Here is a 12,653-nt window from a genome sequence, read left to right as displayed (position 1 = left end):
ATCTTTAAAATGGATTAATTTAAATTTTACATGGAATTAATATTTTGAACTGTACCAAAGAATCTACTTTTTAAAATATTTATTTATTCCCTTTTGTTGTCCTTGTTGTTTTATTGTTGTAGTTATTATTGATGTCGTTGTTGTTGGATAGGACAGAGAGAAATGGAGAGAGGAGGGGAAGACAGAGAGGGGGAGAGAGAAAGATAGACACCTGCAGACCTGCTTCACCTACTGCAGGTGGGGAGCCGGGTCTCGAACTGGGATCCTTAGGCCGGTCCTTGCACTTTACACCACATGCTCTTAACCCGCTGCGCTACTACCTGACTCCCAGTTAATCTACTTTTTACAAAATATTGATCTTATTTTAACGAGAGAGAAAGAGAGAGAGAGAGAGAGAGAGTGTTAACAGAGAGAAATACCTTGTACTGCTTAGCTCTGGCTTATGGTGTTGCTAGGGATTAAACCTGGGACCTTGGAGCCTCAGGCATGAAAGTCTTTTGCATAACCAGTATGCTGTCTCCCCCAGCCCTAAATATTTTAATTTAATTAATTTATTTATTTATACAGACAGAAATTGAGAGGGGGGAGACACTGCAGCCCTGCTTCACTGCTCCTGAAGCTTCCTCCTTACAGATGGGGACTGGAAGCTTGAACCCTGATCATTGTTCATGCTAATGTGTGAGCTCAACTGGTGTGCCACTACCCAGCACCTAGAATCAGTCTATTTTTTATATCTTTTGCTTTACCTTTTGTACTAATCTCTTTTTTTAAATTATTCTTTATTTATTGAATAGAAACCGTCAGAAATCGAGAGGGAAGGGAGTGATAGAGAGACAGAGAGACACCTCCAGCCCTGCTTCACCACTCTCAAAGCTTTCCCCCTGCAGGTGGGGACCGGGGGCTTGAACCTGGGTCCTTGCGCATTCTAACATGTGCGCTCAACCAGGTGCTCCACCACCTGGCCTTGTACTAATTTCTTAACAAAGTTTTGTTACTACTACCTTCAAACATGATTCCAAACTCACCAGTTCAACGCTTCTCCAAGTCTCAGAGAATTAGTCGCTGATCTGGATTAAGACAGTGGAAACCTACATGTCTTTTTCTGCTTCCACTCCTACACCCTTGGGGCATATTCTCCATAAATTAACAGAGTGATTTTTTTTTTATGTTGTCACTATTTTATGCTTTTCATTTTTTTGTCATCCCAGAACTTCATCCCTCCAGGCTGACTTTTTCAGGTAGAAGGAGGAACTGAAACAGAAGGAAAGACACCATAGCACTGAAGCCCTCCCCCACCCCATTATGGCAGAGACTGGGCTCAAACTTGGGTCATTAACATGGCAAAGCGAGCGCTCTCCCAGATGAACTATTTTACCAATCCCAGAGTGATCTTTGAAGACCATGAGTCATGCCCAGAAACCTGCAGTGGCATCCATCTTACTTAAATAGCAGCACCCATTTGCAAGCTATTACTCACCTGTCCCTGACCGTCAGACCAGATGCATCTCATCTCACTTATTTGCTGCAGCCTTTTGCTGCTTCTTACTCTTTGTGGAGCACACTTGTCAACACTCCTGCCTGAGGACCTTCCAATTGCTTTGGCTTCTACCCAGAATACTCTTCTGAGCCACAGAAATCACACTTTCTTAGTCACTTCCTGAGTTTGAAATAGTCTCTGTTTCCCCATTAGCTTTGTCTCCTTGCCTGTTCCCTTGCGCTGAATATACTACCTGAAACTATCCTTCTGTTGTCTTTTGTTTGTTTTCCCACTAGTAAAAGAGAAGAGCCTTTGCCTTGTCTGTCAGTCTATTTGCATAGGACAGTGGCTGGCTCAGCGTATAACTTGCTGGATAAAAGATTACTAATAGTGGGACTATTTATTTTCTCTTCTTTTTTTATTCATGATACATGTGCATGTATTTTCATGAGATAGAAATGGGGAAAGAGAGGGAGTGATTAGAGAAGCATTCTGACAGGTGCAGTGCCATAAGTCTGGGACCTTGTGCTTGGAAGTTCAAAGCTCTACCACTACACCACATTCTAGGCTGCAGCAGGGCCCTTCCTTCCTTGCTTGCTTCCTTTCTTTCCTTTCTCTTCCTTTTCCTTTCTTTCTTCCTTGCTTCTTTCCTTCCTTCCTTCCTTCCTTCCTTCCTTCCTTTCCTTCTTTCATTTTTTCTTTATGTAATATTTATTTTTATTTTTTATGAATTATTTAATATTAATTTACAAAATTAAGAAATAACAGGGGTATAATTCCATACCATTCCTACCACCAGAGTTCTGTGTCCCATTTCCCACCATTGGAAACTGCATTGGGGGCATGGTGGTGGCACACCTGGTTGAGCGTACCGTACCTCTTACAGTGCACAAGGACCCAGGTTTGAGCCCCTGGTCCCCACCTGCTAGGGGAAAGCTTCATCAGTGGTGAAGCAGTGTTGCAGGTGCCTCTCTGACTTTCCCTCTCTATCACCCCCTTCCCTCTCGATTTCTGGCTGTGTCTATCCAATAAATAAATAAAGATAATAAAAAATATTAAGAGAAAAAAACTGCATTAGTTTTCCCAAGGTCTCAGATAAGGGTTGACTATTATTTCTATAACTATCTATCTGTTTATATATATTTGCCACTTTAAAAAAATTTTTTTTCTATGGTCCTGCCTTCTTTCTGTGGGTCCTGATAAAATTGGAATTCAGAGCCCTTGGGTTATCTTCCCCTAACGTTTTTCTCCCTGTGGGAATATGGACCAAAATTTTTTACGGGGTGCAGAAGATGGGAGATTCTGGCTTCTATAATTTCTTCTCCACTGGACATGGACTTTGGCAGGTCAACTCATACCCTCAGCCTGTTTCTCTTTCTCTAGTAGAGTAAGCCTCTGGAGAGATGAAGCTTCAGGACAGGCTGTCTGACAAGGCTATCTATGTTTACATAGTGGGACTTAACCTACATATGTTGATATTGTGCTTTTATTAGAGACCCTGAAATATGGCGTTTGGCTTGCTTGAAAGTTTGGGGCAGAAGCTGTATTAAACTTGTGCCATACACGTCCTGGAGAGAAATGTTTTTAGAAAGGCCACGTGTTCGGTTTGATGGTAAGTTGAATCCTTTAAAACTCAGAAAACAGTAAATTATTCTGATAAGTTTACAGTCTTAATTTCCTATAACAGACATAAGTACTATGGACATATTTAGAAGAAACTACAATAAAATTTAAGTTGGAAATGTGCCATGACTTTTTATTTTTACTTTTCTTTTAAGTTATTTTTTATATTTATTTATTTATTTTCCCTTTTGTTGCCCTTATTGTTTTTTATTGTTGTTGTTATTATGGTTGTTGTTATTGATGTCATCATTGTTGTTGGATAGGACAGAGAGAAATGGATAGGGGAGGGGAAGACAGAGGGGGAGAGAAAGATAGACACTGCCTGAAGCGACTCCCCTGCCAGGGGCTCCAACAGGGATCCTTACACAGGTCCTTGAGCTTTGCACCATGTGCGCATAACCTGCTGCTCTACCGCCTGACTCCCATTTTTACTTTCTTTACTACTTAAAAACTCTTTCTTTTGGAAGTTGGGCAGTAGCGCAGCAGGTGGCACAAAGCGCAAGAACCCACATAAGGATCCATGTTTGAGCCCCCAGCTCCCCATCTGCAGGTGGGTCGCTTCACAGGCGGTGAAGCAGGTCTGCAGGTGTCTATCTTTCTCTCCCCCTGTCTGTCTTTCCCTCCTCTCTCCATTTCTCTGTCTTATCTAACAACCGATGACATCAATAACAACTACAACAACAATGAAAAAACAACAAGAGCAACAAAAGGGAAAATAAATAAATATTTTTAAAAAGACACTTTCGGGAGTTGGGCTGTAGCGCAGCGGGTTAAGCGCACGTGGCGCAAAGCACAAGGACCGGCATTAAGGATCCCGGTTCGAACCCCGGCTCCCCGCCTGCAGGGGAGTTGCTTCACAGGCGGTGAAGCAGGTCTGCAGGTGTCTATCTTTCTCTCCTCCTCTCTGTCTTCCCCTCCTCTCTCCATTTCTCTTTGTCCTATCCAACAACGACAACAACAATAATAACTACAACAATAAAAAACAAGGGCAACAAAAGGGAATAAATAAATAAAATTTAAAAAATTAGATTAAAAAAAACAAAAAACCTCTTTAAAAAAAAAGACACTCTTTCTTTCTTTCTTTTTCACAGGAGTGTACATCAGTAAAACCACATATATTCGTCAAGGGGAACAGTCTCTTGATGGCTTCTATAGAGCCTGGCATCAAGTGGAATATTACAGGTACAACTGTAGTAAACTGAGTGAGTGAACAATTCTCTCTCTCCAAGTATTCATTAGTGTCTGGGTACCTATTCTTTGTGGCCTTTCCTTGTATTCACAAAATGTTTGCTGCTATTTTTATCCATTATTTTTTAACAGGCACTACATTTAAAGGATCAATAGGTTAATAAAATTTAATCCCTTCTAAGAGTCCCTTCACATTTTAGAATCCTTTTCTTTTGCCTGTAAGGTGTACTCATTTGCCTTTTTGTGTCCTACAGCCTTATTGTTCATTAAATGTTACTATCATTGCAAATAAGTAGATTTAAATTAACTGCTATATATTACATCTCATATTTGACATTTATTGACACTTTAGAAGAAGACACACAGAATTTTAACAGAACAATATTCAACCCCATGTGTTTTTATTCAGTGAGTGAAATGAAAAGTTCAGTAGTCTCTCCTGAGGAAAATAGAAACGTAATTCTTTTTTATAGGCCTCATAAATTGTCAGTCATGTGTATTTTAATGATACTTGACTACTTCTTCAGCCCATCACACTTTGGCTCTGGTGTCATAATAATGCATATATTAGGTACCAGCAAGTAAGAACATGCTATATACTTTGATGTGTGTGTTGTGTTTTGGGTGTTCCTTTTCTTTTTGCGCAGGTACATAAGATTCTTTCCTGACGGCCATGTGATGATGTTGACCACCCCTGAGGAGCCTCAGTCCATTGTTCCTCGTTTAAGAACTAGGAATACCAGGTATTATTTTTCTGTAGTTATTTCATTAATTGATTAATGGCTGGATCCCACATTGTATATGGCCATGTGCAGGCTAATATAATCTATTGTTTCCTTAACTGACACTGGCTAATTACAAAAAACAATCATTAAGGGCACTTGTGGAGAATAATGACACCTCTATAGGAGGTGTACTTTCATGGGTGTCTGGACCTTAGAAATCAGGTTAACTAGCATACATCCCTGTTGCTTCTTGTAGGGCAGGTTGACTAAACACTATTATAACCACTAATTTCAAGATAAAGTGGCTGATTAACTTAAAGTGTATTTTTTAAATTTTAGAACTGATGCAATTCTACTGGGTCACTATCGCTTGTCACAAGATACAGACAATCAGACCAAAGTATTTGCTGTGATAACTAAGAAAAAAGAAGAAGTGAGTATGTACCCTGGAATTAATTGTTTCCTTTTTTTTTTTTTTTTTTTTTGTAACCAGAGTACTGCTCAGTTCTGGTTTATGGTGGTATGGTAGGGGGCAGGGTTTGAATTTGGGACATGTTGGAGACTCAAGCATGAGAGTCTCTTTGCATAATCACTATACTATTTACCCCCTGCCCAAAAACTTCCTTTTTAATTGTACACCCTACTCATTCAGGCATTCTCCATGAGAAAAGGTTAGGAACTGCATTTTAATCATTTACACAAAATGTGTATTGACATCTAACATATCTAAAACAGTGATAGAGGGCTTTAACATTTTTTTTTTTTAGTATCTTTATTTTATTTACTGGATAGAGACAGCCAGAAATCGAGAGGGAAGGGGGTGATAGAGAGGGAGAGGCAGAGAGGCACCTACAACACTGCTTCACCACTTGCAAAACATTCCCCCTGCAGGTGGGGACTGGGGGCTCGAACCTGACCTGGGTCCTTGTGTACTATAGATACAAAGGTTGTTTTTTTTTTTTCTTTAATTGGACTAGCTTTTTGGTTTGTTTTCCACATGATTTCTTTTCTGGTTCAAGTTTTTTTTACATATGAAAATGTAAAGCCAAAATACCCAGTGACATAAGTAGTAAAATTGTACCTGTGTATTTTTGGCTCTTCTGATTTTGAATCAAAAGGAGTTTTTGTCCTAAGCTTGTACAGATACTTCGTTCAAAGGATGTTTTTTACAGAGGATTTCAGTTTTAGTTCAAAATAAGCTAAAGTAAGATTAGTTCTCTTTTCCTGTTCATGTAAAAGGGAAAATTCCAAGCAAAAATGATTGTTAAGTTATTATATCTAGAGGATTTAAATTCTTAGTCTAGTTTTCATCTTTTCCTATGTGCATTTTTCAGCCATGATTAAATTTAATATATACTTAAGTCATTTGTGAGGCAGAATAAATACCTGCCTGATAAATTTATAAAATAGTACAGGTTTTGAGAGAATTTTTAATGTTTCCATTAAATATACTATTATTAGCAATTTAAATCAGTATAAATTAGTATAGTTTTCTTAAAAGAACTTTTCCTAGTATTAAATAATCCTCTCCTCCTTAACATCATGTATTGACAAGACAGGGTTTCACTTGTGGGTCCTATCACTTAGTGGGCATCTGTTGCAGGCTTCTCTGCCTCCCACTGATAGTCTTTTGGAAGCAGGGACAAAGACTGAGGGGCAAAGATAGTTGCTCAGACTATGACCTTAGCCATGAATTCCCTGAGGTTGAAATTGAGTTGTGAGGGCCTGTTATTTGTCATAACTAGTTATTACTTACTGGAAAGGACAGAGAGAAATAAAGAGAGGAAGGGAAGACAGAGAGGGGGAGAGAAAGACACCTGCAGACCTTCTTCACCACTCGTGAAGTGGACCCCCCACACACACACACACAGGTGGGGTCTTAATCTTCTTTTTTTTTTTTTTTAAAGCAGATTGTTCTATGGATAATTTATTACAGCATCAGCATTAACCAACACATTGTGGTAGGCTGCAAAAAATGTGTCAAATGTCAGCTTGTTTCTCTAGTTAGATAAAAGGCAGGGATGAGACATGTTTACATACAATAAGCAAGGATGAAGAACCATATCACTAAATAATGTTGATATATTTGTCTTTTATATTTTTTTAATTTCTTTATTGGGGAATTAATGTTTTACATTCGACAGTAAATACAATGATATATATTTCCTTTAAAAAAAATCTGTGTGCCAATAACTTTAATGTAATTCATTAATCTCAAGAAAGAAAAATAATCTGAGATCACATACAACCACTAAAACAGCTAGATACATCCTTCTATTTTTTATAAATGCAAAAATAAATGTATTGAAAAATTGTTTCATGTGGTTAAGGACACTGGGAATTCCATGGATCTGCCAGTCACAGCTAAAAATCTAGAAATTTTTAGTTTATACATAAGCAGATTCTTAATTGTGATAAATATTCTCATCAAGATTTTTAAAATTACTAAATCAAAACTCAAGTTTTCATGTACCACATTAGTGGATATCTGGAATGCTGTCATATATATATTTAGTAGTGATCAACAAGACCATAGGATAAGAGGGATATAATTCCACACAGTTCCCACCACCAGAGTTCTGTATCCCATCTCCTCCATTGGAAACTTTCCTATTCTTCATCTCTCTGGGAGTATGGATGTAGGATCATTATGGGGTGCAGAAGGTAGAAGGTCTGGCTTCTATAATTGCCTCTCCACTGGACATGGGCATTAGCAGGCCGATCCATTCACCCAGCCTGCTTCTATCTTTTCCTAGTGGGGTAGGGCTCTGGAGAGGTGGGATTCCAGGACACATTAGTGAGGTTGTCTGCCCAGGGAAGTCAGGTTAACCTTATAGTAGTGTTATGGCTTGGCAGCTGAAAGGCATTAAGCAGAACAAAGTGTTTAGTAATCAGGAACCTAAAGGTAAGAATATAGCTGATGAGATTAAGAGTCTTCATTTTGAAGAAAGCTAGGAAGTCTATTTTAGGTATATTCCAAGGGACCCATGACTTTACTAATTTTTGCCTGAATCAAACAACTAACATGCAAGTAGGCTAAAGATACTGTCTGGGGAGATGGTGTCAGAATTGGAAGTAGGACTGGAAATTTGAATCAGGGAAGAGAGTAGCTCCCAAATATGGGAAAAGTATATAAGTACTGTTAACTATAAACCCCACGGGGAAAGTATGTAACTACTGTTAACTGTAAACCCCATTGATCGGATCTGGAGCCCATATTCAGCACAGGAGCCTGTGTAACCTCTGTATCCCTACTAGTCTGAGCTGGCATTCCATGGTCATATCTAGGAACATTCTAGGCGCACTCATTTCAGGACTCATCTTCTTCGAGTGGAAGAGTATGTTGACCCAGCCTCCCATTGGATGATAGAATCTTATACAGCTAATGTGTTTTTTTTTGTGATGTCTTGCTGAAATCATGATTGGGGGGTAGTTACCTATTTTTAGAGAACTATGTATTTTTTCATGGCACCTATTACTTATTTTCATTTGACACTCATAACATCTCTACTGTATGCAGCTATTGTGTCACTTCTAGCATCACCCTGATTTAATATATTGCTGTAAATATCATTATGAAGGTAGGTTTCCTTACAGATTATACATATTTTCTTTTACAGAAACCACTTGACTACAAATACAGATATTTTCGCCGAGTCCCTGTACAAGAAGCAGATCAGAGCTTCCATGTGGGGCTACAGCTGTGTTCCAGTGGCCATCAGAGGTTCAACAAGCTCATCTGGATACACCATTCTTGTCACATTACTTATAAGTAGGTGAATGCAATGAAAACACCAAAGTTAACAGAATAACTTTTATCTTACATACACTTTGAATGTCTCATAGTTAGCATCACATGACAAAGTAAAACCATAGCACTAATATAATGGGGAAAAAAATAGCAAGATGAAATAACTAGAAATGTGCCTGAAATGGACCAGCTAGCCAGAATCTCAGTGTCCATGGGAGCCACCTATGAAGCAGCATTCCATGAGCAGAATAGTATTTGTCAACTCTAGTCTGTCCTTGGGTAGTGTGTTTGCTGTGTCATGGACACCACCCAAGTTGGTGCTTGGTCTCCACTGTTATGAATGAAGCTTCAGTGCTGTGCTGTTTTTTTTCTCTGTCTCTCTATTTCAGCTTCTGCCTTTCTGTCTGGAAAAAATTGACCTGCATCATTGAAGCCCCAGTAACAACCAAATAATTTAAAAATAAAAATAAACTGCCCATGTATTACTTACTGATTTTCTTTTTTCTTTTTAAAAATTTTATTAGTGATTTATGATTGATTTATAAAATTACAGGATAACATGGGTAAAACTCCACACTATTCCTACCAACAGAGTTCTGTTTCCCCATTCCCTCTATTGGTAACTGTAGTAATTCTCCCAAGACCACAGATATGGGTTGACTATTATTTCTATAACTATCTATTCTATATGTATTTGCCCATATTTTTCTGTGGTCCTGCCTTCGAAGCCCTTCCAAGTCACATCTACTTGAGTGTCCTCCCTCCATCCCTCCCACTCCATTCACCTTCTGCTACTCTCTCTGGGTCCTAATGGAATTGGAGTTCAGAGCCCTCTGGTCATTTTCCCCTAACATCTCTGGGAGTGTGAAGCACAATTTTTTATGGGGTGCAGGAGGTGGAAGGTCTGGCTTCTGTAGTTACTTCTCCACTGAGCATGAACATTGGCAAGTTGATCATACCTCCAATCTTTTTCTTTTCTCTTCTTTTCTTTTCTTTTCTTTTTTTACCTCCAATCTTTTTTTTTTTTTATCTTTTTCCTAGTGTGGTAGGGCTCTAGAGTGGCGAGGCTCCAGGACACACTGGTGAGGTGGTCTTCCCGGGGAGTTCAATATGGAATCAAAGTAGCATCTGCAACTTGATGACTGAAAAGGTTGTAAGATATAAAGAAGGACAAATTTTTTAATAAACAGGAACCAAAAGTAAGAATAGAACAGGGGTGGGGAGAATGTAGGGGGTCTATTTTATGTATGTTCTTAGGGGCCTATGACTTTAGTCATTTTTGCTGATGCTTGATGGCTAACATAGAGGTAAGACTAAAAATATTGTCTGGGAAGATGGTGTCAGAGTTGAGAACAGGGCTAAAAAGCTGGATCAGGGAAGAGAGTAGCTCCCTGAAGAAAATATACAAATACAATTAACTTTATTTTATCCCATTCATTTGACCCAGGGATCATATTATATTCATATTTAGTATAGGAGCCTTTATAACATCCAAGTACCTATCATTCTTTGTGACAGTTCATGGTCATATCTGGGAACATTCTAGGCTATACTCATTTCAGGACCAGTTTTCATTGAGTGGCTGAGTAGGGTGACCCAGCCTCCCTTTGGAGAGTGGGGCAGTTCTGACCATTGCTAGTTCATAGTGAGGGCATGGTCCTGAAGAAGCCCACAAAAGGGTTTATACTGACGTTCCTGATGGAAATGACCAATAATGATGTAGTGAGGGGTCTATTAGAGGTCTAGTAAGCCTATAGGGGAATCTAAGGATTCCCTGACTCGGGGCCCCAGGTGATGGGGTGGCTTGACAGTGACCAAAAAGGCCACCATTAAATGAGCCAGTCTCTTGCCCTTTTCCAGCTCTTTCTTTACCTGACAAGCTTGGGCTTTCTCCCAGTTGTTAAAGTGTTGATTGTCATTTGTTGTCTTACTCATTTTTTTTTTTTTTTGAACCAACTTTAAAACACCAGAACATTCTTCTTCCCCCATGTTTCAGTTTTTACTGTATGTCCATTTGACTTATCATAAGAAATTATACACTGGTTCTCATAAAATGGTGGCCAGGAAAGTATGTTTGCTTAAAAAAAAAATCTTATGTATTTTAAAGCTACATGTGGTTCTTAAAAGTTTTGTTTTGTGGTTCTTAAAAGTTTTGGTTTATAAGGTTTATTACATGGCAGTACAGCAGTATGGAATGGTATATTTACGTTAGATACAGGAAGATAGGCAATTATCAGCAGTAGTAAGAGTAGGCCAGGTCCATGATCCATAAGTTATCAAAGTTCAGGCCTGAGCAGGAGAAGTGTTGGGGGGACTGTCAGCCATATGTTAATTATGTTCTCAGCCTCAGCTGTATGCTAACCAAGTCCCCCCCCAAAAAAGTTTTGGTTTATAAGTTAAAATTTACCTGTATGAAACACTTAATAAACAGAAGAGTTTGTGATAAAAAGAGCAGTACAGAAATAAGTAATTTTTAAAAAATTGCTAGGGAAGCAAGTTATCAATTCATGTAACTGTTGAAGTTATTACTAGACTTGAGATAATACTGGTATATGACTGAGGGTTTTCCAGTCCAATTGAATCCAAAATTATGAGACCAGTTGTGAGGTCACTTTATTTAACCTACTTCACTACTTTAGCCAGAGACAAAACAGCCTAAATACCAAACAAAATAGGAATTGAGTAAGTTATGTAAGCAAACAGTGAAATATAGATAGGATGGACCCATTAAAAATGGCTTCTGAAGATAACATATGCCTATGTATTTAGAATATACTGAGGTGAATTAAAATTGAAGGCTAAGGCATATACCCCCAACACACACACACACACACACACACACACACACACACACACATCCCACGCCATGTGCAAGGACTAACTGAACTAGAATTTCCTTATAATTGCTAATTTCATGCTTTCTTTCCAGGTCATCTGGTGAGACTGCAGTTACTGCATTTGAAATTGACAAGATGTATACCCCCTTGTTCTTCGCCAGAGTGAGGAGCTACACTGCTTTCTCAGAAAGGCCTTTGTAGAGGTCTTTGTCATCTAGTCCATTATCACTGTTGCATGAATAAAATATATAGAGCAAAAGAGTATCTAAATTATAAATGTACATATATATGTATATATATGGAATCAAAACTTATTTTGGATTGTTGGGCTTCTTTTACGAAGAGTATTAATTATTACTATTATTTTTTAATTTAAAGGGATAGTTGTTCCTTGGGGTGTTTTTGTTTTGAAATTTAAAAGTTGACTTTAAGATATTTATGTTGTGAAAAACCTTAAAATGAGGTTTAAATCATATCCTTTTCCAAGTGTATTTTTGTCACATCAGTCTTATATGCCTATTGATTCCCAGTATTTAAGTGTGTCAGGAGAGAACTCCATTGGATAAGCATTTATTTCATGCATGTTATAGTAATGTGAAAAACTGTTCTGAATTTGTTTGAAACTGTTTGACTAAATAAAGATCATAGATTAAATTTTCCTTTCAAGAAAATGTATTTGGATTTTTTTTTTTTAGATGTTAGTATTCTGTGTTGTTAGTAAACAGTCCCTGGAAGATAATGAAGACTTTAAAATATCATTTCTAGTGGGGGAGACAGCATAATGGTTATGCAAAAGATTTTCATGCCTAACATACTAGACATCTCAGGTTCAGTCCCCTGCACTGCCATAAGCCAAAGCTGAGCAGTGCTCTGGTTTAAAAAAATAATAATTTCATTATTGGTCTTTATTTGCAGCCATAGACTATAAAGAGCTATGCAAAGGAAACATTAAGTGAGAAAAAGTGAGCCTTTCTGGACTGACACTCTCCTATAAATTCAGCTGGTCATCTTCATCCCTAGAAAACACTAGAGGAGCATGTAAACAATTCAAT

General features: G+C 38.3%; 1 protein-coding gene across 1 annotated transcript in view; it reads left to right on the top strand.

Annotated features, from left to right (window-relative positions):
* FBXO9 (F-box protein 9) overlaps positions 1-12,260 on the top strand; it is a 35,178-nt gene extending 22,918 nt beyond the window's left edge. The window contains exons 9-14 of the mRNA XM_016185319.2: positions 2,971-3,089; positions 4,192-4,282; positions 4,936-5,031; positions 5,353-5,446; positions 8,634-8,785; positions 11,694-12,260. Of these exons, the coding sequence (XP_016040805.1) occupies positions 2,971-3,089; positions 4,192-4,282; positions 4,936-5,031; positions 5,353-5,446; positions 8,634-8,785; positions 11,694-11,802 (661 nt within the window). The 3' untranslated portion in view covers positions 11,803-12,260. The remainder of the gene's footprint in view (positions 1-2,970; positions 3,090-4,191; positions 4,283-4,935; positions 5,032-5,352; positions 5,447-8,633; positions 8,786-11,693) is intronic.
* Positions 12,261-12,653: the final 393 nt, after the last annotated feature.

The sequence above is a fragment of the Erinaceus europaeus genome, chromosome 4 (assembly GCF_950295315.1).
Source record: "Erinaceus europaeus chromosome 4, mEriEur2.1, whole genome shotgun sequence".
Classification (NCBI taxonomy): domain Eukaryota; kingdom Metazoa; phylum Chordata; class Mammalia; order Eulipotyphla; family Erinaceidae; genus Erinaceus; species Erinaceus europaeus.
The sequence above is the reverse complement of the archived record's forward strand: the minus strand, read 5'-3'. Positions and strand labels throughout refer to the sequence as shown.